This window comes from Debaryomyces hansenii (assembly GCF_000006445.2).
Source record: "Debaryomyces hansenii CBS767 chromosome E complete sequence".
Lineage (NCBI taxonomy): Eukaryota > Fungi > Ascomycota > Pichiomycetes > Serinales > Debaryomycetaceae > Debaryomyces > Debaryomyces hansenii.
The window spans coordinates 568550-595185 of NC_006047.2; the positions used below are offsets into that span (position 1 = coordinate 568550).

The 26636-nt window shown below is 38.4% G+C and overlaps 16 protein-coding genes and 1 non-coding gene across 17 annotated transcripts; 9 read left to right on the plus strand and 8 right to left on the minus strand. All coding sequences in view use genetic code 12, as the record gives it.

The window, feature by feature from the left end:
- Positions 1 to 132: 132 nt before the first annotated feature.
- On the plus strand, positions 133 to 1848 carry DEHA2E07128g (DEHA2E07128p; the record flags this gene model as incomplete). Its single annotated transcript, XM_002770386.1, has 1 exon — positions 133 to 1848. The coding sequence occupies one exon, from the start codon at positions 133 to 135 to the stop codon at positions 1846 to 1848; it is 1716 nt and encodes a 571-aa protein (XP_002770432.1).
- A 650-nt stretch (positions 1849 to 2498) lies between these two features.
- Positions 2499 to 3656, plus strand: DEHA2E07150g (DEHA2E07150p; the record flags this gene model as incomplete). The annotated part of the gene is made up of 1 exon (XM_459621.1): positions 2499 to 3656. The coding sequence occupies one exon, from the start codon at positions 2499 to 2501 to the stop codon at positions 3654 to 3656; it is 1158 nt and encodes a 385-aa protein (XP_459621.1).
- A 407-nt stretch (positions 3657 to 4063) lies between these two features.
- DEHA2E07172g (DEHA2E07172p) lies at positions 4064 to 4930 on the minus strand (the record flags this gene model as incomplete). The annotated part of the gene is made up of 1 exon (XM_459622.1): positions 4064 to 4930. One exon carries the CDS (start codon positions 4928 to 4930, stop codon positions 4064 to 4066), a length of 867 nt encoding a protein of 288 aa, XP_459622.2.
- A 257-nt stretch (positions 4931 to 5187) lies between these two features.
- On the minus strand, positions 5188 to 5472 carry DEHA2E07194g (DEHA2E07194p; the record flags this gene model as incomplete). The annotated part of the gene is made up of 1 exon (XM_459623.1): positions 5188 to 5472. One exon carries the CDS (start codon positions 5470 to 5472, stop codon positions 5188 to 5190), a length of 285 nt encoding a protein of 94 aa, XP_459623.2.
- A 3001-nt stretch (positions 5473 to 8473) lies between these two features.
- On the plus strand, positions 8474 to 8545 carry DEHA2E07216r. Its single transcript has one exon. It is a non-coding gene; the product is annotated as a tRNA-His (tRNA).
- Positions 8546 to 9741: 1196 nt separating this feature from the next.
- DEHA2E07238g (DEHA2E07238p) lies at positions 9742 to 10093 on the plus strand (the record flags this gene model as incomplete). The annotated part of the gene is made up of 2 exons (XM_002770387.1): positions 9742 to 9769; positions 9867 to 10093. 2 exons carry the CDS (start codon positions 9742 to 9744, stop codon positions 10091 to 10093), a joined length of 255 nt encoding a protein of 84 aa, XP_002770433.1.
- Positions 10094 to 10821: 728 nt separating this feature from the next.
- Positions 10822 to 12132, plus strand: DEHA2E07260g (DEHA2E07260p; the record flags this gene model as incomplete). Its single annotated transcript, XM_459626.1, has 1 exon — positions 10822 to 12132. The coding sequence occupies one exon, from the start codon at positions 10822 to 10824 to the stop codon at positions 12130 to 12132; it is 1311 nt and encodes a 436-aa protein (XP_459626.1).
- A 318-nt stretch (positions 12133 to 12450) lies between these two features.
- On the plus strand, positions 12451 to 12831 carry DEHA2E07282g (DEHA2E07282p; the record flags this gene model as incomplete). Its single annotated transcript, XM_459627.1, has 1 exon — positions 12451 to 12831. The coding sequence occupies one exon, from the start codon at positions 12451 to 12453 to the stop codon at positions 12829 to 12831; it is 381 nt and encodes a 126-aa protein (XP_459627.2).
- Positions 12832 to 13540: 709 nt separating this feature from the next.
- Positions 13541 to 14251, minus strand: DEHA2E07304g (DEHA2E07304p; the record flags this gene model as incomplete). The annotated part of the gene is made up of 1 exon (XM_459628.1): positions 13541 to 14251. The coding sequence occupies one exon, from the start codon at positions 14249 to 14251 to the stop codon at positions 13541 to 13543; it is 711 nt and encodes a 236-aa protein (XP_459628.2).
- Positions 14252 to 14680: 429 nt separating this feature from the next.
- Positions 14681 to 14863, plus strand: DEHA2E07326g (DEHA2E07326p; the record flags this gene model as incomplete). The annotated part of the gene is made up of 1 exon (XM_459629.1): positions 14681 to 14863. The coding sequence occupies one exon, from the start codon at positions 14681 to 14683 to the stop codon at positions 14861 to 14863; it is 183 nt and encodes a 60-aa protein (XP_459629.1).
- Positions 14864 to 15254: 391 nt separating this feature from the next.
- On the plus strand, positions 15255 to 17033 carry DEHA2E07348g (DEHA2E07348p; the record flags this gene model as incomplete). Its single annotated transcript, XM_459630.1, has 1 exon — positions 15255 to 17033. One exon carries the CDS (start codon positions 15255 to 15257, stop codon positions 17031 to 17033), a length of 1779 nt encoding a protein of 592 aa, XP_459630.2.
- An 848-nt stretch (positions 17034 to 17881) lies between these two features.
- On the minus strand, positions 17882 to 19006 carry DEHA2E07370g (DEHA2E07370p; the record flags this gene model as incomplete). The annotated part of the gene is made up of 1 exon (XM_459631.1): positions 17882 to 19006. One exon carries the CDS (start codon positions 19004 to 19006, stop codon positions 17882 to 17884), a length of 1125 nt encoding a protein of 374 aa, XP_459631.1.
- A 290-nt stretch (positions 19007 to 19296) lies between these two features.
- DEHA2E07392g (DEHA2E07392p) lies at positions 19297 to 19848 on the minus strand (the record flags this gene model as incomplete). Its single annotated transcript, XM_459632.1, has 1 exon — positions 19297 to 19848. One exon carries the CDS (start codon positions 19846 to 19848, stop codon positions 19297 to 19299), a length of 552 nt encoding a protein of 183 aa, XP_459632.1.
- A 133-nt stretch (positions 19849 to 19981) lies between these two features.
- DEHA2E07414g (DEHA2E07414p) lies at positions 19982 to 20572 on the plus strand (the record flags this gene model as incomplete). Its single annotated transcript, XM_459633.1, has 1 exon — positions 19982 to 20572. The coding sequence occupies one exon, from the start codon at positions 19982 to 19984 to the stop codon at positions 20570 to 20572; it is 591 nt and encodes a 196-aa protein (XP_459633.1).
- Positions 20573 to 20654: 82 nt separating this feature from the next.
- On the minus strand, positions 20655 to 21995 carry DEHA2E07436g (DEHA2E07436p; the record flags this gene model as incomplete). The annotated part of the gene is made up of 1 exon (XM_459634.1): positions 20655 to 21995. One exon carries the CDS (start codon positions 21993 to 21995, stop codon positions 20655 to 20657), a length of 1341 nt encoding a protein of 446 aa, XP_459634.1.
- Positions 21996 to 22333: 338 nt separating this feature from the next.
- On the minus strand, positions 22334 to 24265 carry DEHA2E07458g (DEHA2E07458p; the record flags this gene model as incomplete). Its single annotated transcript, XM_459635.1, has 1 exon — positions 22334 to 24265. One exon carries the CDS (start codon positions 24263 to 24265, stop codon positions 22334 to 22336), a length of 1932 nt encoding a protein of 643 aa, XP_459635.1.
- A 379-nt stretch (positions 24266 to 24644) lies between these two features.
- On the minus strand, positions 24645 to 26633 carry DEHA2E07480g (DEHA2E07480p; the record flags this gene model as incomplete). Its single annotated transcript, XM_002770388.1, has 1 exon — positions 24645 to 26633. The coding sequence occupies one exon, from the start codon at positions 26631 to 26633 to the stop codon at positions 24645 to 24647; it is 1989 nt and encodes a 662-aa protein (XP_002770434.1).
- Positions 26634 to 26636: the final 3 nt, after the last annotated feature.

Here is a 26636-nt window from a genome sequence, read left to right on the forward strand (position 1 = left end):
AGGTACTTAATTATCTCATTGAATTTATTTTGTAGCCAAAAGCACGTGATATTGGGTAATGGATAAATGCTTCATTATATATGGTTAAGAAGTTGCAATTTTTTAACAGATAGATCTTAGGTTTTATTCACTATGACTAACTTATTAGCGTCACTCAAGTGCTCAGACGATATTCACTTAATAATTGGAGCTTCTAATGTGGCGTCTTTAAGAATAAACTCGATACTTGAAGCGGGTGCTAAACCGATACTTATATCGAACCAACCATCTGAAAAATTTCCAAAATCAATACAGGACAACATAGCTAAAGGGAATTTGAAGCATATAGAGAAGGAGTATGAAAATGGAGATCTCTCGAGTTTAGGAAGAAGTGAGGTTGATAACATTGTGGATAGGGTATTTGTGACTTTACCTATCTCGCAGTACGAAGTTAAGAAAGAGATTTACCAGTCATGTCGTAAATTAAGGATCCCGGTCAATGTTTCAGATTCTCCTGAATTTTGTACGTTTTCGTTATTATCTACATTCACATCTGGGGACTTCCAAATGGGAGTGAGTACGCTGGGAAAAGGATGTAAATTAGCTGCTAGAATCAAGAGAGAGTTAAGCCATACGTTACCAGGTAACATTGGAAGCATCTGTGATAAAATAGGGGATTTGAGAACCAGGATACAAGAAGAGGACAAATTGGAGTTAGAAAAATTGCAGGGTGATATTGACTGGATTGGTGAGCACGACGATGATGCGATAACTACTAGCAAGTTGAACTCTTTGGTTGAGGAGTTTAATATGACTAAAGAACAGAGAAAGTTGCAAAGGACGAGATGGCTTTCTCAGATCGTTGAGTATTTCCCTTTGACTACGTTAGCAGACTTATCGTTGGAAGATTTGAGTGTGGCATACAAGGAATACAATTCAATAGTGAAAACCGAGGCAGAGCCTAAGGAACCAAGCCATAAGAAATTGAAGACCGGCAAGAAAGGATCTATATCATTAGTTGGATCAGGACCAGGGTCAATATCGCTTTTAACACTCGGAGCATTACAGGAAATTCATTCTGCAGATTTAATTCTTGCTGATAAATTGGTACCGCAACAGGTGCTCGATCTTATACCGAAACATAGAACCAAATTATTTATCGCTCGTAAATTCCCAGGAAATGCCGAGAGGGCTCAAAAAGAGTTATTAGATATGGGACTTGAAAGCTTAATGAAAAATGAAAAAGTTGTCAGGTTGAAACAAGGTGATCCATACATTTTCGGTCGTGGTGGTGAGGAGTTCAACTTCTTTGCTGAACATGGATTTACGCCATTAGTTTTACCGGGAATCACCTCTGCATTGGCAGCACCAGTATTGACAAATATACCAGCTACACACCGTGATGTAGCCGATCAAGTATTGATATGTACTGGTACAGGCCGTCGTGGTACTTTACCAAACCTTCCAGAATTCATCAAATCCAGAACAACAGTGTTTTTGATGGCGTTGCATAGAGTTGTTGATTTAATTCCAAAGTTGATCGATGATAAAAATTGGGATCCTAACTTACCAGCTGCAATTATCGAGAGAGCCTCGTGTCCTGATCAGCGTATTGTCAGAACAACGTTAAGTAACGTGGCTCAAGCAGTCGAAGCATGCGGATCAAGACCTCCAGGATTACTTGTTACTGGCTATGCCTGTGAAGTTATAACTAAGCCTAATACGGATGAAAAGTGGGTTATAGAAGAAGGGTGTGCATCTGCTAGTAATCCACTTTTAGAACCATTTCTCCAATTGGCTAGATCTATAGGAAAGGATCATCTGCACGTTCTGCAACCACAAACAATATCTCTAGAACAAACAGCATAATAGACAGTATTTATTTTAAAATTGGTTCCATCGATTGGCACCAACTATTCACGAATCATCTAATAAATGACTAATTTTTTGACAAAATCATTGTATATAATATACTTTCGTAGCACGAAAAAGTTACAAATTACATTGCCAATCAGACTTCCAAATGTTCTCTAGTAAGTATTTGAATATCTGAAGGTGATCTGGCTTCCTGATGTCATCGTATCCTACACCTTAAATATCTGGAGGAGGAAGTTGCGAAATTGTATAAACTTAATTTGCCCAATTATGGAGTTCGGATAATCCATTCCACTTCACTGCCGGAAATATCAAAACACATGGAATTTGACCTAACCTGACAACAAGCCAGATCTGGATCGATCTCGTTGTATCTCAGCAAAGAAATTTACAGATATAGCGGATGAGAAACGGACTATACTAAAATTCTTTTTTTCTCTAGAATATCACCCATACAACAAAGCAGTTATATTAATACACGAGTGACATATCAAGAGCAAATGTAAAGAAATTGTAGCTCTGTAAAATCATATTTACTACTCCATATAAATATTCTAACATAGTCACATGATTAAATATATACGAATAGTTATTATCATACTAGTTAGATCCGGACCCCCTACTTCAAGCTTAGTAGATTAAGGATGTTATTAACTAGACACCCAATTAATGTTGTTAGGCCATTAGGTCATTATTTACGTTGTTCTACTCGAAGATTTTCAAAAGTTTCAGATATTGCATTTGTTTTCGACATAGATGGTGTATTACTCCGTGGGTCGAAGACATTGCCAACAGCCAAGCCAGCATTAGAACTATTAAATGAACATAAAGTCCCGTTTATATTATTAACTAATGGTGGAGGTGTTACAGAATCAGCAAGAGCCAATTTCCTATCATCTGCGATCGGAGTCCCCATTTCTCCTTTGCAAATAGTTCAGAGTCATACACCAATGAAAGCATTTGCACATAATAATCAATTTGACAGGGTATTGGTTGTGGGTGGAGATAAAGATAATGCCAGAGAGTGTGCGAATGAATACGGCTTTAAAGATGTGATTATGCCTATTGACATTGTGAATGCTGATCCTTCTATATCAGCCCATCATAGGATTGCCGCAGAGGAATTTAAATATGCCTTGAGTCCAGAAAAGCTCAATATAGAAAAGCCAGTGAGCGCAATTTTGGTGTTCAATGATGCTAGAGATATGGGGACAGATACGCAAATAATCCTTGATTTATTAAATTCAGAAAATGGGGTCATTGGAACGAAGCGATCCATTACCAGTATCAACGATAAACATAAACCTTCTATTCCAATTGTCTTTAGCAACAATGACTTTTTATGGGCAAATGACTATAAGCTTCCAAGATTTGGACAAGGTGCGCTAAGAATTATGATTGAAGCATTGTATAAAGAGGTGAATGGCTTGAAGGAAAACGAGAAATTGCAATCAGAAATTTTGGGTAAGCCATTTCCGATACAATACGATTTTGCTCATAATGTTTTAATTGATTGGAATACGAAAATGGCTGAGAATAATACTAATGACTTGAATCAACTCTTGCCAAAATTGAATGAAAAACCTACAAATTCACCCTTTAGAAAAATTTACATGATTGGTGATAACCCTGCATCAGATATTATGGGTGCTAATGTTAATGGTTGGGAATCATTATTATTGAGGACGGGTGTTTACAAGGATGCAGATTGGGATACAATTGTTGCAAAACCCTCGGCTGGTGTTCATGATGATGTTTTAGAATCAATTAGATTTGCATTGCGTGAAAATTCTGTTATGTAGACAAGACTTCATTTGGGCAATTGATATTAGATAAATAGGGTAAAACATTACCTTTTTTATTGTATATGTGATAGATTCCAGATATATAGACTTACATGCCTAAAGAGTATGAGACAATATACTTGCACGGATTATTATTATGCTTCGCCAGTCGACTGTAGAGATTCTCCCAAATTCCTAATGTTTCCGAAATTGGCCTTTTATTTACTCAATGTGGCCAACGTTGAACCAATTTCTATACTACGATGAAATGAGGTATTTTGAACCTAAAATTTAAAATTTATTAATAATCATTACTTTAGACCTTCCAAAGAATGAAGAAAGTATTTACTTTCAAAATATGCCGTAATGGACATTCGTGCTATGTTCATGTAATAATAAATATAATAATGTAAAGAAGAATTAAATTAATGACGAATTAAAGCCGGAGAAACCAGAGATGTAGCTGGTGGTGGGAGCTCACCGACATGTTTGGTGGTATTTTTAGTAGTGTTAGCAGGAGCAGCTGGAGACGGAAAAAGCCCACTGTTTAAACGATCGTCATCGATAAAATTCTTTTTGATCGATATTCTTCTACCGTTCTTTCCTTTGCAGACTTTATTATTTAAAACTTCTTCCGCGGCCAAAGCAGCACCTTTCCTTTTAACCAATTTTGCATGAAATAAGCCACACGCATTGCACAATGTCTTCACACCACCGGGACCCCGTCGCCATTCAGGAGTCTCAGTAGTACCACATCTCTGGCATACGTTATTAGTCTTATTTATAACCTCGGGTGCAACGAACGGATTGCTACCAGAAACTGTCGGTACCGGTGGAGCATATTGGGGATAATATACCGCCTGTTGGGGTGGATATACTATATGATGGGGGTATGATAATGCTGGAGGCGATTGATAGTATCGGTATTGCGTCTGTGGTGGTTTGTCGGAGTATGAAGTAGCTGGCGTGGGCAATATTTTATTTATTGGGTTTATATGTGTTTCTATGGGACTAGGTCCAATAGAACCCCTGCTTTCACTTCCAGTATAGTACCCTGGGATTGAAGGATTTATGGGGTACCTGTATCTATCAAGAGTATCATTTCCCATGCCTTGGTGGTGTATATTCCCGTGTGACACCCTCGGAGATATCGATGAATGGCCACGTCCATCTATAGACGAGTTTGAGGTCAATTCATGAATCGACGGTAGCTTGACATTGCTTCTTGGACGTTCTCCATCATTCGTGCTGATACGAGGCTTTGCACTTGTATTGGTATCAAATGAACCCATATAGGCTATTTGGTACAAGAAATTTTTTAGAAAGTGAAAATAATACTGATGAGAGCGATTCTGAGAAATACGACCGGACGTAATTAAATAAAATCCCCTAATTATAACCTAACATTCATTTGACAAGTTTGTAAATATACAAATTTCGACGTGGAATTTTGTCGGCTTAAATACCTCTATCACCCTGCAAAATATTACAGGAAAATCCGCTAGATTGTTTACAGAAAATTATGCATTAGAACTTGAAATCGTCCCAGCTATTCCTTTAAAGCGCAGAATCTAGTCGCTTGATTTAACTTATTGTTGCATGAAATCTCAAGTGGGTAGGCGCTGACATACGATATACCCCTAATATACAGTTCTGAGATATAAATAAAGATCCATGCTAAAAATACTTGCCCATACGCCCAAGCCCTCTCGCCTAATCGAGTACCTTTGCGGTGACCACCTGCACTACCATAATGTTCTATCCTATGTCTATATCTCCAAACTTTCATGTAAACATTATTTTCCCTGGCCTGAATCGAGGTGGCTGCTTGCATTTCAACCTTTTGATCGGTTTGTTCTGGTATATGATTGCTCGAAACGCCAGGTCATTTGGTTAACAAACCATCTACAATTTCTCTCATACCCTTTAGCCCTGAGCGCAATTTCATATCAAGAACCAGCCTCTCCTATTCTTGGGACCATCAATATAATCATGCGTGCCACCTTCATGCAAGTCATCGGCACAATATTAATTGCCTCTTGATAGGCGTAATACTATATGGAAGGCATTCGTTTGACGAAAATAGAAAATTTTGCCGACCCAGTAAATATGTAAGAGGATCCAAAAGGCGCGTCCTACATATGCATTACAGACGCAATGCGCGTATCTAGCTTGTTCAACAATAGATTTCGCTTAAGAATTTTTTTTTTGTGTAGTTAGCAAACCCAATCTTAGCATGTAAGTGATGTTTCGTTTTAGGGAAAAGAAATTTCTGGCCCAGTTCTGGCCCAAGATTTGGACCTTTTCAAAACTGAGTCGAATTACAGGATGATTAAATACAAAATGGTAGCCTCCATGGAAGCAGCAAGTAAGGAGATGATGTCTCCTGTTGTCGTAAGGCCCACGGCATATTATTACCATCTTGTGATAATAAACCCGTGTGTTAGCCGCAACGCGGAATGACTAATTTGTGTCATAGGAGTATCTATTTTATTCTCAGATTTGCGCAATAGGCTTCCATTCGAGGCATCAATGCGCACGCATCTGCGTAGAAAACACTAGAACTGCATGGTGCTTAAACAACCTTCCCCATGTTCTCTTCATCTCCCACACAACATGCAAGTAGGGAATAGGAACATCGCAACGTCTGAAAAGGATCATTAGAGTTAGACGAGCCCGGTACGATGTTTTAGTGTCAATGCTGAAGGCGGTACAGGTAATGATAATACGCGCTGAGAAATAGGGCAACCGGAAATAGGAGCTAAACAATCGGGCACCTGGGCCTTGTGGCACAAACTACTGAGCATTTGGGCATCTACATTAAGGAGATTGCTCCCATGTAGTTTTTTTTCACGGGGTCTAGAGCAAATTCGTAATCGGGTTCTTGGTGGCTCGAAAAACATGTGCCGATACAGAGGGTGCAAGATCGAGGCTTCTTCCGAGATATGGGACTTGCTCTTCGATTTCCACATGCATATACTTCCTGATAGAATAAGTTCCTCATGTTTGATAGCCACATGAAACCCATACAGTTAGACGACAGTACTGGTAATAAGCTGCTGAGTGACACGGTGACGTCGGATGACTTACGAGCTATTCGCCCAGTCTGACTCCAGACTCCAACCCCTCCCATGCAAGTGATCGTCTGAAATCGACCTTTGAATTGAGTATTAGCCGGCGGCATATCCGTCCAATTGTGAAATTATCAATGCGCATCTTGCTACACAATTAAACCGCATGCATGGGTTTATGCGGATTCTGCATGATCTGAGAATAATGGTGTGATTATGGCATTCAGATGGGATGAAGCCATGTCGTCGTAATTCAAAATCACGTATGCAGTTTCTCAGTTAGTTGCACCTGGCATTGCGGTTCCGAGGAATCTCAAGTAATCACCGAGGTACTTCAGGGTTGCAATGGTATTCAGCAGGGAGCGTATACGGTAAAGCAATAAATAAAATAACTTACATGGCTTATACCGCATGTATTACAAGTGTCAATTGTGTCGCTGGTGGATCAGATCAGGAGCAGGTAATGCTTCGTGGCCAATAGTCGGCTTGTGCTAGAACTATTATGGTTGTAGTGAAAAATGCATCACCTTCTAGGCAATATATACTCATTCACGAGATCTTAGTCATTGTGTGCTAGTCTTCGCGGTTCCTTACAATTGACATGTATCATCAAGACTCTTCACAAAAATGGTAATGATGATTTATGCATTTCAGATATTTATCTATGAATAGGAGCGGTAGTAATGACCATTCAGACCTTAAGGGACTGATAGTTCAGTAGATAAGTCCTCACTATTTTAACAGTTGGTAGTGACGCCGCTATATTTATTTATTTTAATTCACATTGTTTTGTTCTATTTCGTTTTGTTTTCCTTTTCTTCCTTTTCTTCCCTTCCTTCCTCTCTGAGTTCCACTTTTTATATGATAGTATTTACTTATATTTTCAATTGACCTCTTACATCAGGCGACTTACATTTACCACATAGTAAATGAATATTGAAGTTAAACGGATTAATAAAGTAGTTAACAATGAAAATACTGCTATGAAAGATAGTTTAACTGTAATTGGTGCTCTACCCAATTGTTCGATTCGATCGACCAAGAGCTGGAGAACATTAACCATAGACTGTAACTTGTTTTATTCTATATTATACTGCTTGTTTTCTTCTTCGAGTTTCTAATTTTTTTTTTTGACACTTCTCGTTCTAGGGTTTCAACCCGACTCATCAGGTCCTAATCACATCTTTTTCCTAACTCAGGTTTTCTACATTACAAAACTTCGAACAGAATAACATCTAGCTAAAGTCTAACTTCGGAGAATATCGTACCATATTAAATGCTTCAAACGTCGTATGAAAAATTAGAGCAACAGCCAACTATCGCCTAAAGCAAAAGCTGAAGCCATTGAATGCGCTAAGTTTCATGAACTAACGGAAATAGCAGACCATGTCCCATAAAGCAAAATTTACGACATCTGCTAGTCAGACTATTATCCAAACTACACAATTGATGACGAACTAGCTAACACGTAAACACCTCGACGAGTAAAGGTCGACCTCTTACAATAATATGACCCATTTAGACATCGACATTTATATGATGCCATCAAAGACAAAAGAATTAGAAAATATTACATCGGGCAGCTCGCATACATCCCTATCAAGCAAAATGAAGAGCAAAGAACCTACGATGTTTTAATACGCCTGGCGAGAATGTTAAGAAATCATATAAACCACATCAGGAGATCTTAATCGCGTAGTCGTCAAACTAGAGTATATAAATATAATATCAAAAGCCCTCTAAAAGATTGGCCTCTAGAAATTCGCCGGTCTAGTATAGTGGTCAGTACACATCGTTGTGGCCGATGAAACCCAAGTTCGATTCCTGGGACCGGCAGAGTATTCTCGTATTTTTTTGCGAAAACCTTCTCTTTTTGGAAAGTGGACCGCTTACATAAGCAGCCATTTTTTTCTGTTCGATCGCCAATAAAATCATCCCAATTTACTATTCAATAGATAAACCATATAAAACTAATCTACAATCCGTCAAACCACGCATAAAAGCAACAGACACTATGACTGCCGCCGAAAAATATGAATACCCTCCAATTCGTATGTTTTTGCATTCAGATACTTACTGACAACATGAAATAATTGTCATTTAAAGCGCCTTTTAAATGGCCTTTGAATGCATGAAGAACCCTACTAACAATTATAGCATCCCCAAAAGAATTAGATGACCATGACGTACCATTCCTTCACAGAGACCACTGTGCTGCCCATTTAATTAACTACTATAAGTGTCTTGATAAGGGTACTTCATACTGTAATAAGCCAAAGGACGAATTCTATAAGTGCCAATATTTATCATTAAAAGAGAGACTCGACGGTCATAAATAATACGTTGGAGATTGCATACGACATATCGAGTGGTGATGAATACAAGAGAGATCGAGAAAAGGAGAAAGTACAAAACAAATAGCGAAAGAGAGGCGATTAGTATGTTTATAATTTGAGGTTGCATGTCGGACTATAAGACCGTTATTTTTCACTATCATTATTAGGATAGATTCATTTTAAAGTTATTTTAGGCTGTGGCCCATTTCAATTGTATGGCACATGTATTTTGATTGGTTTTTTTTTTTTAATTTCACCATACTCAGTGCTGAATATATCGGTAGTGGGGGTTTCCCTGAATAGCCATACGATCAAGTAGGTCTATTCAATTGGATTATAACCTCCAATATAGAATGTTATCATATCCATTTTGTATTGTGGTTGTTAGTTTCCTTACCATATTTATATTTTGCCATATTCATAATTTGCCATATTTTTACAACCTTTTTTTTTAAAACAATTTGATCACACAAGCCTACAATGAACTACATAGTCTACAATATACATAATTTAAGTCAAATACTGGGTAGTTTTAGTCAAGATGTAGCCTTACATATCGTGTATAACGTCAAGATCTTCTTGTGTCGATTTTGTGTAACTTATCGACTGGCCTATAAGGATGAATAAAATTTACTTACCATAAAAAATTCACTGGTACAACTTACAGTCTTTAATATTAAGCAATCTATAAGTAATATGACCGTTACTGAATTCCCACCACTTCGTATGTATAAACAAGTTATGTACCCAAAAGACAGGACAAGGTTTTCTTGATTTGGGTTGTTTTATTATTTTTCGACATTATATTAACATCATCGTAGTTTCTGAAGAAGATTTACAAAAGTATAAGGTTCCATTGCGTTGGAGAGACAGATGTGCCGCTAACTTCGCTCTTTACCACATATGTCTTAAGAGACAATCTGCCAATTCGTCCGTTGACTGTAAGCACGATAAACACGTTTGGGAAGAGTGTGAAAACTTGGATTTCATAAGAAGACAAAAGGAGTTAGAACAAGCAAAGGAAAAGAGAAGATCAGAATTACAATAAGCACGCATTCATTAATGGAAACCGATAGTAATTGCATGGACTTGTCAGGACAGTATGTTCGTTATTGAAAAAATTAAGATCATTATTATGCCATTAATCTCACCAAACTAGCCCCTCGGCTATAATATACATAAATTCATATCGAGAAGCATACATAAGCTGTATCATTTCGCCATTTGTTTTATCTTTATGAACTATAAGTCACCATCTTAATCACCTTTTTGTTTATAGTATATCTTAGATATTCATTCATAATAAAATTATTAGAACTAGCATTACGAGGTAAATAATGTTCATGATTGACTACGTTTCTACATTAGGATGTGTTATATCTAACGACACTACATTATTTAGTTGTAGAACCTATAATTTATATACCCAAAGCCTTGCTTTAAGCACGTAAAAACTCTAACCCGGAAAGGCTAGATTTGAATTATAAGTACCGACTATTGTCTTGTTATGTCTCCGCTGTCCACACTTTATACTAATTGAAGAAAGTAATATAAAGCTCTAGCTAATCTTCGGAGTTAATTATAAATACTATCAAAGAAAGAAAACTAAAACCTGAAAATTTTATGGGTCTATGGGACCAATATATAGTGAAAATATTTAGTACTGAGTATTACGCGTAGTCACAGTAAATAATATTACGGTAATATCTACTATTAAGACTGGCTTAAGAAGGAGCTAATCTAGTATATAATTGCTTAACATATATCATTTACAATATGACAAAGAAAAACAATAAATCGACAGGAGATACATTGAATGTTGTCTCTTCAGAACCAATTGATTCAATTGAAGAAACTGGTAAAAATTCGAAAGATTCAGAAGAAATTGAGACTGGAGCTAAGGCTGAAGCAGACGAAAAGGAAAGCGACGAAACGAATGCTAATGTGACCAAATCGTCGGATATCGAAGAAAAAAGTAAGGATGTGACTGATGTTACCGATAATAAAGAGCAAAACACCACTGTTGCTGATAAAAAGAGTGAGGCCAACGCCACTGATAAAGAGGATAGTGTAGCAAGTGCTGTTGATAAGAAGGAAGTTGGCGTTGAAAAGAAAGAATATGCTGCTGACCAAAAGGTAGATGCGAGTGCAAATACTGATGCGGAACAGGGTGGCAAAACTGATAGTAAGGGAACCGAAGCAGAGGAAGAAGCGCCAGCACCACCTCCAAGACCCGTTTCACCTTTAACACAAATAAAACAGGACTTGAAGGATGCATTCCCCAACGTTGAAGAGAAACTTGTTACTGCAGTCTTAATTGCGTCTCAAGGTAACCCAGACCCTGCATTCAATGCGTTGTTATATATCTCTGATCCTTCTGTTGAAGCGGAAATTCCAGAACCGGCGCCACCAGTGCCAAGTAAGCAAGTGAACAGGCCAAAAAATACTTTGACCGATGATGAGTTATTAGCAAGAAAGTTGCAGAAAGAGTTCGAACTTGAGGACAAGAGAAGGCGGGCTCAGCATCACGACCGCGAGAGAAGAAGAAGACGCCATCAATCGCAACCAGAAGATTTGGAGGACGACAGTGTCGACGAATTTGGCCAAATTAAAGAGAGCTTTTCCCAAGGATTCGAAGAAGCTAGAACCACATTAAATGGCTGGGTCAGTGGTATAGCTAAAAAGTTCCAGGAACCAACAGATGACGCCATACAATCGAAGGAACCGCAATCGCAAAATCCTAAACTTTTTGGTGCATTAGGTGGATCGTCGTTTACAAAACAGAACAAGAAGAATACGTTTGATGAAGATCCACGTATTATCTCGAATGATTTACATAGCGAAATTAACTTGAAGGACAACGACGAAGATGAACAAGATGCTCCAACGTTACCTAAACGTCAGAGGGATCAAGTAAATAAGGAAAAATCAGCTCAGTCAGATAGCTATATGGACTCGAATAAGAAGTGGCAATCTTTGAATTCAGACGTGCCTGTCAATTCAGATGCATTTCTAGTTACTGATAGCGAGGATGAAGATACCGGCGTGACAACTTATGATACAAAGAAGACAAAGCAATCGTCTTGAAGGATGAGTATGTAACGTAACTAGATAGTCACAATGCACATTTTCAAATTCAGTCTAGGCCTTAAGGTTATTTAGGTCCAGGGCACTTCATTAAAAATAAGGTTCTATGTCAGTGGCTTGCCTTAACGTACGAGATGAGTATTCTCAAGTCAAGTGTAATTCTAAATTTTTTTTAGTTTAAAATGCTTTAAATTGCATTTGGTAATATTGTAGTATTGGTCAAACTGTGTTTAGTGGTGTACATTCGATGACTACAAATGTGAGATTTGTTAAATATTGCACAGAATTGAAGTAATTTCACGGAGAAACAGCAGTATGATGAACATCGAATCTTTGGATCATTTGGTACTTACTGTTAAGAATATCGAGGAATCAATCAGGTTCTATACAAGTGTCCTTGGTATGCAAGTAGAACTGTTCAAAGGCAATCGTAAGGCACTTCGATTCGGAAACCAGAAGATCAACCTACATGAACATGGCCATGAATTTGAGCCAAAAGCATGCCATCCGGTTCCTGGTTCTGCAGATCTCTGTTTTGTGGCGAGTACACTGATTGAAGAGGTTGCAGATCATTTAAAAAAAAATGATGTTACAATAATAGAAGGTCCTGTTAAAAGAACAGGTGCTATTGGAAGTATTACTTCATTATATATCCGTGACCCTGACTTAAATTTGATAGAGTTATCTAATTATAATTGATATAAAATACAAGAAAATCGGACGTTTGACACAACACTTGTACACACAGTGGTATCCTGTCAGAAATAAAGATTACCTCATTTTCGTTCTTAGATTCCAAATCCTGATATGAAGATAAAGCAATCGTCCTGACGGGTAGAGAATGTATCGAACAAATATAATACTACGATTTTAAATAAGGGCCAATTGTAGTAAGTATAAGACCATTAGGGTGCGATATAAAAAAAACATTTAAAAGCGAAATAGCCATTTTTATTGTAATTTTTGAATTGAACTATATACATAGGGTAATAGAAAAGAAATACATAAACTGATAATTTTGATAGACGAAATAAAAAGGCAGTGCTTTGGGAATAAAATAAGTGAAAATAAATCAAACAACAGAACAAAGCCAACCAACAAGCGACAAACAACAAACAATAAACAAAACGAACCAACATCAACTGACCAAACCAAATTTCAACGTAAAATCAAAAGCATTATTTAAAAAAGAAGCTACGTAAAGTGCAGCGACCAGATGAAACGAAACCAGAGTGTGGCTGCAAATACATCAAATAGCAACATCCAAAAAACATCCATGATATCCAATGATATCAGACAATATCCATAAACAAACAATTCATAAGCAGTAAAACAAACAAGACAAACATTCATAACACAATAACAAAAATCAATTCTATATCTGTTCTCCTCTTAGACGAAAAATAAATTATTTTGAATTAAACAAGTTGAGAGTTCTGAACAACAGTTTTTCGTTTGCACAGGCTTCAAAACTCTCCTTACTCACGTTGGTCAAGCCATTGTGGTACTTGGACCAGTCGATCAATGGGCACCTCAAGATCTTATTTTGCTGGGGCAAGTTCAATTTGTTATCAACCAACTTCGAGAAAAAGTCAATGATTTCTCCCTTATCGGGGGTTTTGGCGTGGAAATCCAACATCTGCGACAAGTCCACGATTTCCCTTTCAATCTTGCCCTTGTTGGTGTTCAATAGGCGCAACGATGAAGTCAACGCAAGATAGTCGCAGTTGGTACCCAACTGGGCCCCTAGAGCCTCATTTTGGACCGTATTCTCGGCCATATCTACAGCCCCATTCACATCGTCATCGTTGTAGTCGTCATCGTCGTCTTTCGGCGTTAATAGCGGCGAATTCTCATACTGCTTATTCTGAGACAACTCAAATGTCACCGATTTCGTACGCAGCTTCGTGGGGGATGAAGACGACAAGTCCGACGGCGATGGTGACCTCTGTTGTTGCGGACGCTTCCTTTCGTCGCCCTCACCCTTGAAATACATGTTTTTGAAATTCATGTTCATCTTCATCTTCTTGTTATTGTGGTACCCGTCGTTATTGGTTATGTCCTCCAACTCCCCGATCGTTCTCTTACTAACCTTCACTTCCGCCAAACTAGCTGCCATATTCAATTCGATTTTTCAACTATTCTTGTACAGGTCCGGTTTGGGCGCTAACTTCACAGACTCCGTGAAAATTTATGCTAGTTGCTGTTTTAAAAACTTTCGATAATATACCTGGTAAATGCCAATGAAGGATACCAACAATTGTATTACGTATAGAACCTACTTGTATATTCTTAACGGATATAAGAATATTAACTGAGAAAGAACAAGTATAGTTTTCAAGATAAGGAAGGTTGTTCTGTATTGGCAAGGGTGGCAACTATAAGTTGTCGAAAAGCCTGATGCGTATCATATTATTATGTAATCATTTTACACGACCGGGTAATGGCGGTATTGTCGGCGCGAAAGCTATTGTATTTTTATTATTACTGTAATTGTTATTGCTGTGCTGGGAAGGGAGTCGAATAGGGGGTGGACGGTTCGAACCCGATGACGTGTCAGGAAGGGATATGCAATACGACATTGGGACATCGTGACACGCGGTTTATGACATTGGACACGACTTTGGTGTATGGTAGTACCATTGGGTCAAATGCTTTAGACGCCAACCTAACAGGGTATTCCATTCCAGGGTTTATTCCACCCCGGATATTTATTAGTAGCGGTAATTAATCTAGTGTAACATACTATTTTACCTTTCTGCATTAGTAGAATCATTTTCTTTAGATGATAATCTGAAGTTAATCTGAAAGAGTTACTTTGAGTATATATGATTTATGTCTAGGTTTGGAACGCAGTCGTACATCTCGTTCATATATTAACAAGGGGATTAACAGGGGGGAGTATTCAATTCGATACCTTCAAAAATGATAGGTTTCCATTTTTAACTTGTGGAGAGCGGTTGTCTCATTTTAAGTAGACCTTCCTGAAAGAGAATCTGCCGTGCAACCACCATATTAGAGGTGCATATATTTAGCATAACATTTAGATTTAGTAGAAGAATGGGAGGAATATGAAATGGAAGACTAAGTAGGACAAATGTTTTACCTACAATGAAGTAGATATGACAGAATATTCCGATGATCTAGTTTCACAGCATCCATTGTATCTTGCAATGTGTAAATGTATTGAGGATGAACTAGAGATGTACGATTATCATGATTTTTATCCAGATTGGGAAGTGATGAAAGTTAATTATCGAATTTTAATTCAAGAATTGTTTGGGGTGGAGAGACATGAATTATCGAGTTTTCTTGAAGATTTAAGGAGAGATTATAGAAATTTTCTAACAGACTTTAGCAGGGGTTACCTACCACAGGTTAAAAGGTTGTGCAGGCTCATTTTGTCTCTTCCTGTGTGTGAATATGAAATAGAAAATGATAACAGCTCTTCAAGTAGTGGTAGCAAGGGAAGCTCGAATAATTACACTACGCAATTTCCAGATTTCATATGTGATGATGGTTACTTAAAAGAATTAGAGAATGACGAGGTTGTTCACACTGTACGAAAGATCTTTAGTCAAACTGAGAATAAGCAGTTGGATAAAACTTTACTAGATTTTGCTTTCCATGAATATGAACTGATTCCTCGCAAAGGATTATTAGAAGATCCCTATAGACAAGCATTTCTTGGGTATTTGATTCAACCTATATGCTCAATGTTGAGGGTTGCCTTACATATCGAGACAAAAGTTGAAACTGAACGACCAGCTTTGTGGTATGAGCCGGTACCTGATGGAATTCACTTACAGACTCGAACTGACATAGTTGTTAGTAGAGGTAACCTAGTGTATTGTGTCATAGAGACCAAAAAATATCCGTTATTGCCCAAGTATAATGACAATCCGCTGGACGGTATAATAAGCCTTTTTTCGAAGCAGAAAGAAATAACGAAACAGCTCATATGTGAGATGCTTTACTTCAAGACTGACAGGGGTATTCTAACAGATTCTTATACTTCTGTATTGGTGGAATTAGACCTTGATTCTTTTGAACGCAATATCCACAATCTGAGACTTGTAAAAACTGACAATGAGCCAAAGATAATTCCAATCAGGTACATGATTCGGGACTGCCATTCAGCCAAACCTACGTTGCGAGAATCCCTATTGTCGTACATTTACAATTCAGTTGAGGCAGATTCGAAAATGGCAATCAAACAAGAAAGGGTTCAACGATTGGAAGAACATCTAAAACTATCGGGAAAGACATTGATGAAGTCCGTTTCTAGTGATGACAATGATAATCAGTCTGAGGGCTCTGGAAGTCGGCCAAGTACAAGAGATACCAACGTGGACACGTTGGTATCTATTCCTGAAGGTACAAGAAAAGAGGGAGATGATTTCAGAACACAATTGATTAAATTAGAATCTATGTACTTCGAGAAGTCCTTACTAGAACTGATTGATGATAGGTTTGTTGTTGCAAAGGTTTATGATCCACGAAACATGAATAGAGATCAATACAAAATCTATACTCCTGGACAAGAGAGGCATATACGCTATGAATGGTTCAAGACGGAAAAAGTATGCTATTCAATCTTATCCAAGGACACTGAGTTCAACAGTAGCTATGTTCGTAAAGGTGTTGGTCAAACTGTGATTACAATGGAAAGGCTGTATATTGCAAAAGGATATTTTAACTTATTCAGATATATTGAGAGTATCCAGTTGCCGAAGGACCGGGAGACGTATGAGAAAGCCAAGAAGCAATTGGAGATAATTCACCGGAATGGAATCATACACAGAAATATTAAAGAAGGCAATATCCTCTATTCAAAAGAAGGGCTAGTCTACATCATTGATTTTTGCGCTTGCAAAACCCAAAATCAATACTTATACTAGCGGACTGGAGCAAGACGATTTTGATAAGTTAAAAAGCATGTTTCCATGATTTGCAATATCCGAAATGAAAATTGAGGGTTTTAATTTTTATAATTGCGGCTAAGAACAAACTAGTGAGTGAATACTTTCACGATGTCATAGAGTTAACCTAGCCTTTCCAAAGATCAAGTTTGGTATTTATTCAGAATGTCTCTCTTTATGTTTATATTCAATCATTTCTTTTCAAACAAGAAAAAATATTCTACGGCTAATTAGATTATACTCAACTCAGTGGAATGGCGATAACCCAAGCAAAATTGTTAAACCTATCAAGCTTAATCTTACAACCCAGTATGATTTAGTCAACCTAGAATATTAATATTCAATAGTTCAATATATCCCAAATTTCATAATCGTCTGATATTACACTCATCAACATTTACAATAAGCTCAGGATTGTATCAGACAAGCGATCTTTTCCTCTATAAAAGTAACTGGATCCCGAATCACCTAACTATGGCTTTGTTGTAAAAGTTTCAGTCAAAAAATGAGTAGTGGTGTTGGATCATAATCAACTTCTACATGATTTGGGAAACATAACCAAAAGACTTTCAGATATTCTTTGCAGGGGACTCATTAACCATTAATAAAGCTACGATGCCTGGGTGAGTGAAAGATCATTGCTGGGTTAGCTCACTTCATAGATGCATTCCAATTGGTCGAATTAGTTCTGTTCTACGCATATTTTGCTTGTTTTAAAACGATAGTCAGTTGAACTGTCAAACAAAAATCTAAGACCACGATAGTGCGACACTGAGGAGTTAAATTGGCGGTGTGAAACTTAGTATTCATATATTTAATACATCTATTTACATGTTGTCGTTCTTGCCGTTAATTTGATTGGTGGACTTAGGCTTCTTGGAACCCCTCAACGTGTTCACATAGTTAGTGGCTCCCTGTACATCCTGCTTCATGTCCTGGGCCTGGATTTTCCACTTGTAGAAAAATCCGTGTTTTGCCCGCAACTCTTTTCTCTTTCTTTCAACCTCCCTGTTGACCATGCCGACCTGTTCGTCGTAGGGAATACCCGCCTCGGCCTCGGCGATTGTCTCTTTGCCAAACAACAAGTCAAAAACCCGGCCGTCTGACCAGAAGAACCCTTTTCTGTCGACAAACCAGTTTCTCGACCTGGCACCTGTTTCCTTGAGCACAAAGCAGAACATCGAGTTGTCGGCAGTTCCGTAGAACCCTTTTCCGGTCCATACCCTGGCTGTATGTTTTCTGGCTATCGAGCTAAGCGGGAGTGTAATCACGGGTGTAGGAGCCCCTGGAAAGAGTGGATACGACGTAAATTTGATGTGTTCGACTGGGCCTGGTAAATACCACATTCTTCTGATTAACCTGGTGGGGAATTTGGCAAATCCAGTGGCCACCGCCAATGCAATCACACCGATCGACGAGTACTTAATAAGCGAAATGAACCATTCTCTCTTTCTGAGTGGCTCGCTAAGCTCCTTCTCGTTTTCTTCGTAGTCTTTGTTAGCCTGGAAATACGCATATTCCAAGAGAACAAACCCGTATATAGTGAAGACAAGCGAACAGCAGAACGACGCTAGGAAGTATAATCTGTGTGGTTCAGATTCGTAGATCAATTCAGGCTTCTGTTTATTCTTCAATATCTGGATCACTTGTCTGAACGAATATTTTGGGCCAACCTGGGGCACTCCTGGTCTAGGCAATAACGTAGGAACCGCTTCTTTGCCGAGTGGAAACTTAGGAATACGACTCTTCAAATCATTCTTTTGTTCGGCTTCCCCTGGTATATGGTGCTTCATGTGTTTCCATTCTCCACTAGTTGGTAGGTCCTTCTTAGGATTAAAGTCTTCTGGTAAATTCGATTTGAACCGTTGGGCTAGCGACAACCCTAGTATATTAACCCTTGTTTGTCTTAACGTACTGGCTCTAATGCCATATCCTATCCTTGATAATAGCATATTTTTCTGTAAGAGTTAAATATCAGAGTTGATTAAATCTGGAAAATTTTTTGGATCGCTTTTATCATCAGATTCTGCTACACAATTTTTCAACCAAACATAGTGTTCAATTTTTTGTCAACAAATATCATATATATATAGCAAAAACTACACTTCACATATTATGTAGTCTAGAATTGCAAAAAAGACTTAATACGGCTTATTTACAAGGAATATAGAAGGATTATTCTCTATTATATTATCATTCAACCTATACGGTTCTACTATACATACTATACAACATTTGTAGACTACCTACCTTTCCTATTATTCTTAAAGCTGTCGCTTTTCTTCTTCGTAGGCTTGATATTGGTTTCCGCTCTCTTCAATTGAACTGGATGCTGTCCAATATACTTTCCGTTCATGTCTTTAAATGCTTGAAAGTAATCGTCCGGGCTTTCAAAAGCTACAAACCCATATCCCTTGTTTTTTCCTGTTTTGTTATCCATTGGAACCTTTACTTTGCTGAGTGTTTTGTATTTTCCAAACGCATTAGCCAATAACTCGTCTGTGGCATCAGTACCCAAATTTCCAACAAATAACCGGAAGTGCTTTGGATTCCATTCCAATAGCGACGAGTCTTCCCAGATCTTACCTCCACCTGCTCTCTTGACCGTCTTCTGTGTTTCGGGCGAAAGATGGCTCGTATTAGATTTTGGTAATACCTTGGTGATGTTTGATGGCTGGTTTAAAATTGCATTATGTAAATAATTGGCCGGTTGTCTTCCAGCTGCTAAACGACGATCTGATGATTTGGTTGTGTTTAGCTTTGACTTCTGAATACCATTACTATTATTGTTCATTATTGTTCAAGTGTTCAATATATTGCTCCTAATTTTGCATCTGAGTGTAGATTTAGTGAGTGAGGTACTGAAATTCTCGATGAGATCAAAATAATTATGTCTTAAATCATCTAGTATTATTCTATCAACAACAATGTTTATATTATCCAAGCTATCAGACTTGGTTCGTATACCACCTCATACATTTAACATCCCAATTCAAGAATCCATAACAAATGAATTAAACAAAAAGTTTGCAAACAAAGTCATAAGTAATCTTGGTCTCGTCATATCACTTTGGGATTTAATAGATATAAAGGATGGATTGTTAAAACCAGGTGATGGTGCATCATTCGTCGAAGTTACATTTAGATGTGTTGTATGGAAGCCATTCATAGGGGAAGTTTTAACTGGTTGGGTTAGTGAATGTTCTGCAGAAGGTATCAAAGTTAAATTAGAATTTTTCGATGAAATTTTCATCCCTAAGAACTATTTCTTTGAAAACTGTCTCTTTAAACCAGTCGAAAAGGCGTGGGTTTGGAAACCGGACGATGACACTGAATTGTATATTGATATTAATGAAAAAATCAGATTCAGAATCGAAGAGGAAATTTTTGTTAATATCAAGCCCAAATCAAGTAGCGAGGCCTTTGGCCTAGAAGAACCTACAAATAAGGCTCCTCCATATGCATTATTGGCGTCTTGTCAAAGTGATGGTATGGGTTGCGTTTCATGGTGGGATTAGTTGTGTAAAATATATACGTTTAAGATATCACGGAAATCTTTAATAGAATTTTATTATAATGTAAATAATGTAAATAATTAATCTAGTTATATTGCATATATTGACTGGTCGAACTGAACTTCATATTACCCTTGATAACCTTCTCAACAGATTTTAAGAAGTCCTTCTCATTAGCAACCTTTCTTCTAGCTCTGATAGCGAACATACCTGCTTCCGTACAAACAGACCTTAATTCTGCACCGGTTGCATTTGGACACAATCTAGAAATTAATTCCCATCTTATATCTTTCTCACAACTCATAGTCTTCGAATGAATTCTGAAAATATTGGCACGACCTTCCAAATCAGGCAAGGAGAATTCAACCTTACGATCAATTCTACCTGGTCTTAATAATGCAGGATCCAACGTATTAGGTCTATTTGTGGCAAACATAACTTTAATGTTACCTCTTGGATCGAAACCATCCAATTGTGTGATCAATTCCAACATGGTTCTTTGAACTTCGTTATCACCACCAGCTCCGTCATCGAATCTGGCACCTCCAATGGCATCAATTTCATCAAAGAATACGATACATGCTTTTTTAGTACGTGCCATCTCAAATAATTCTCTGACCATTCTAGCACCCTCACCAACATATTTTTGAACTAATTCAGATCCTATAACTCTAATAAACGTGGCATCGGTTCTGTTGGCTACTGCCCTAGCACACAAGGTCTTACCTGTTCCCGGAGGACCATATAACAATATACCTTTTGGTGGATCAATTCCTAATTTGACAAATCTTTCGGGTGACAATAATGGCAACTCAACAACTTCCCTTAATTTTTCAATTTGATCTTTGCACCCTCCTACATCGCTGTATGTCACATCTGGCTTCTCTTCCACAGTCATCATGGTCACCGATGGATCGATTCTTGGCGGCAATGGCAACTGAATCTCGTACTTCTGTCTATCCACACCAACTCTCATACCTTCTTCTATATCCGTAGGAGAAACCCTTTCACCCAATCCAACCACAAATTTGGCAATCTGCTTTATATTAATAACATATTTAGACTTATTATCCGCATTTTGAAGCAATCCCGCTTGCGGATTAGGATTGGTGGCTTCAATTATCTTGGTACATCTTGCAACTTGCAAAGGCTGTTCTTCCGACATCCTTTGCTTATCTCCCATAACATCCCACAAATGTGGAGCGGCCAATCCAGTATCACTTTCTTTAATACCAATGTTTTCTTTTATTCTTTCTTCGATAGTCTTCAAATCCTTTTCGATTTCCTTCAATGACGATGCATATGGCGCTGCACCGTATGTTTTCAACACCTGAATATCTCCTTCACTCAAAGGCTGAATTTTATCCTGAGATTCGTCATCTTCATTTGGCGCTACATATTTATCCCAATCGGCTTTTGGGGGCATCTTGTATATGTTTTGAATGTATAATTCTGTTACTAAGGGGATAATGTTATACTATCAATAGTGGCAACGATCTGTATTTGCCCTCATACAATTTGAATGGTGGTTTTTTGTGTATCACACGATTATATACTTAGTAGTATGGAACCGTCTACTAATTACTAGGAATCTAATTCAATAATCGTTTATATTGATAATATAAAGAGGTAGATGAATAAATAGTTGCTAAATAACAGGTTGTAAATTTTCGACATAGCTTAGTCTTCGCCAAAATAAAATATTAAAGAAAAGTAGTTGTTAGTGAATTGAAAATTCAATTCCAAAATGAGTCAATGATTAACCTAGTAAGCACGGACAGTTGGTGGAACAGGCTTACATTCGCTTTCGTCTAAAGTAGTTTGAATGACATCTCTGTAGTCTAATTTAACATCGTCACCGAAGTTAGTTTGGTAGGACAAAGTGTGCTTCCACCAGTTAACATCGTCTCTGTCTGGGTAATCTTCTCTGGCATGGGCACCTCTAGATTCCTTTCTGGCAGCAGCAGAGGCGGCGGTTTGGGTGGCACAGGTTAACAAGTTTTGTAATTCTAAGGTTTCAACCAAGTCGGAGTTCCAAATCATGGATCTGTCGGTGGTACCAACATCGGAGAAAGTCTTATCGACTTGACCGATATGTTCAATACATTCGTCCAAGGTTTCTTGAGTTCTGAAAACGGCACAACCCTTTTGCATAGTCTTTTGCATTTCCAATCTAATTTGAGCAGTAGATTTGGAACCATCAGCGGTTCTTAACTTGTCCAAGTTTTCAATTGATTCCTTACCGCTGTCAGCAGCTAATGGAGGCAATGGAGTACCTGGAGTCAAAGAGTCTCTGATAGTGTGAGAAACAGCTCTACCGAAGACAACTAAATCTAATAAGGAGTTGGCACCTAATCTGTTAGCACCGTGGACAGAAGCACAGGCAACTTCACCACAGGCTAATAAGCCTGGAACGACCTTATCTTCACCATTTGGACCCTTGGTTATGACTTCACCGTTGTACTTAGTTGGAATACCACCCATATTGTAATGGACGGTTGGTAAAACTGGAATTGGTTCCTTGGTGACATCGACACCGGCAAAAATGTGAGCAGTTTCAGAAATACCTGGTAATCTTTCCTTCAAGACAGATGGTGGTAAGTGGGATAATTGCAAGTGCATGTGATCCTTTTCTGGACCAACACCTCTACCTTCGTTAATTTCCATAGTGATAGCACGGGAAACAACATCTCTACAAGCTAAATCCTTAGCAGTTGGGGCGTAACGTTCCATAAATCTTTCACCTTCAGAGTTGACTAAGAAACCACCTTCACCTCTAGCACCTTCAGTAATCAAACAACCGGAACCGTAAATACCGGATGGATGGAATTGAATGAATTCCATATCTTCTAATGGTAAACCAGCTCTGGAAACCATGGCGTAACCATCACCAGTACATGTGTGAGCAGAAGTACACGAGAAATAAGCTCTTCCGTAACCACCGGTAGCCATAATGGTCTTGTGCGATCTGAATCTGTGTAATGTACCATCTTCTTGGTTGTAAGCCATTACACCTACACATTCACCATCTTGCATTAACAAGTCCATGGCCATGAATTCAATAAAGAAATGGGTGTTGTGTCTCAAAGCTTGACCGTATAAAGAGTGCAATAACGCATGTCCAGTTCTATCAGCAACAGCACAAGTTCTGTAAGCTTGTCCCCCCTTACCGAATTCCTTCGATTGACCACCAAACGCTCTTTGGTAAATTCTACCTTCGTCATTTCTCGAGAATGGCACACCGTAGTTTTCCAATTCGTAAATCGAGTCTGGTGCTTCTCTGGTCATGTAGTGAATAGCATCTTGATCTCCTAACCAATCTGAACCCTTCACAGTATCGTACATGTGCCAGTGCCAGTCATCCTTGTGCATGTTACCTAATGCTGCGTTAATACCACCTTGTGCTGCCACAGTGTGGGATCTGGTAGGAAACAATTTCGAAATACAAGCTGTCTTGAACCCGGCCTCGGCCAACCCAAATGCTGCTCTTAACCCAGCACCACCAGCACCAACAACGACACAGTCGTATTCGTGGTCAATAACATGGTATTGCTTTCCCATATACTTAGCAGTGTTGAGATCATTACCTTTAATGTTGTCCCCAATAGTTTGTAGCTTGACACATGAAGATGTGAAAAAACGTTTATTATTTGAAAACTTAGTAGCAGCTAAAGCTGAACGGCGTAAGCTAAGCATTCTTGATAAAGATGATATCTTTCCTTTTGCTTTTGAATATATAAACCTAACCTTTTAAGTTTGAATAACAAGAATTGAATATTTTTCAGTTTACTTACTTAAATGCTTTCCCGGTGCCCGGGTGTATTATTTTTCCCATATAGCCAATCAAATTTTTTTCATTTGTCAATTTGTTGGAAGTTCCGAAACGAGCAGGTCGCGAAGGCTTCTTCCGCGGTGTCGCATGTCGCTAGTCTGGAGAAGAGTATGCTGGGGTAGTCGCGTGGGAGTGGACTACGAAGGTGAGTTAGACTTAGAGTTATAATGGAGTTAGGCTATATGTGGGAATGTGAGTTAAGCTTTATTGTCTATATGTGAATATGTAGATTATATGTGAAAATTATATAGACGATTGCAATGTAGATTGTATGGCACCTACTTCGTCGAGTAACGACAGCTTGTCTTCGTGCGGACACGAAAAGACATTGAAATGCAATAATTTTAGGTTCAAGCTGGTGAGGGATTCGATGCATGTGTTGACCTTGTCGATGAGCGGATGCAGCTTGAGTCGATTCTGCGATAAGTATTTGAGGAGATTGAGCATTAGCTGCAAATTGGAGTTGAAATCGGCCAATTTGAGGGTGAGGTCGCTGGGCGAGTAGTTCTCGTTGATGCGGTTGCTGCAGATGAGCGACAAAAGCTCGTGCAACGACGAGATGTTGTATTTGATGACATTGAAGAGCTTGGTGTACCAAAACAACGAGTTGACCGACAACAGTACCTGGGGCTTCGAAGTGGACGTGGGTTCCGATATTAACAAGGTGAACGAGTTGGACAAGAACTGCAAGGTGAACTGAAACGATTCGCTCGCCGAGAGCTGGTCCAATTCTATCAAAAGGTAGTAGTAATTGAGGTTCACCAACGCGATGTGGTCCTGGAAATTCGTGCCGTTCGAGTAAGTATTGTGAATCACCAGACTCGTTGACACCCTCCAGTTCTCGAGGTCTTGACTTAACTGTTTGACTGCGGCCGCGTCGTCACTCTCTCTTAGCTTCAAGTCTAATATCCTGTTTTGTAATCGGTGTAAATGTATGTCTTTAATGATGCTGTCGCCCGACTCGTCGTCCGCGAATATTGTGGACAACGGCATTTCGAGCTTTATATAGGCAAAGTTGGGTAATTGGGTTGGTTTATGCAATAATATATTCAATTCGCAGTCGAGATTGAAAATGGACCAGAAAGTACGTTTTTGTTGGTTCTCATCTTTGGCTTTGGGCTTATAAAGGTCCAACTCGATTATCATCCTGCTGATAATGCCTGTCAATACCCAGCATAAGTCCAGGTTGAATACTTTAATCGCATAAATTGTTAAGAGCATCAATAATGTCAAATTGGCAAAGTCTTCTCCTTCGTTATTATTCGCTCCGAAATTTAAAATGTCAATTATGGACTCTATGGCCTTCTCATTGAAGTATTCGCCGAAAAAGCTCGTGCCATTATTATAATCGTAGATTATACATCCTATGCTCATTAGTAAGTATACGTCCAAGTTTATAATCATTTCTTGCTCAAAGTTAATTTTCTTGAATCCTTCCATGAATTTCTCCTTATTCACGAAAGGGTACTTAGTACCATAATTATGAAAGTAACTTAATACAAAGTACAATGCTAATTCGTTCTTGATGGATTTCATCGTTATAAATTCTTCCTTCAAGTTTGTCTTCATTTGTTGCTGGTTTAATGACTTTAATGCCACTTTTTCGGAAATCGTTTGCTCATTGGCCACATTCCTGCTGTTTCCTGGATGCACTATTGGTTTCTTCTGTCTTGTCTGTATCTCGTTGGATTGCTCTGATACTCTATTAGCTGTTTCGCCCGATAATAACGACGACACCGAAACAAGCTTGTGTACAACCACCAGGCCATCATTCTTACCTTTATTTTTCAAAGAAATGTTGCTCTTTTCATCTACTATATGGAATGTGGGCGACTCGCTCTCAAAATTCACTCTGTCGTCATATATTTTGTGGCTGGCCTTCTTCCGTCTCTTGTTACTTCTGTCAATGTATGCACAACTAGCACCTGCTTTAGTACAATTTTCACACTCAGGATACAATCTCAGGCACTTCTTTTTCAATTTATAACACCGGTCACAGTTATAAGGATGGTGAGTTTCGGGAAATTCCACCGCCTTCATATTGGCCGAATCAGTACCATCAACAGTTTCTCTCGGTGCTTTAGCCACCTCTACTGCCTCTTTTTCAAGCGGCCCACGTACATTCGACTGATTCAGTTGAATAACAGTACCACTGTCACTATGATTCCCGCTTAATTTGAATTTACTAGCAACAGTTCCATTTCCCATCAGTTTTCGGTAGTAGAAATCCATAGC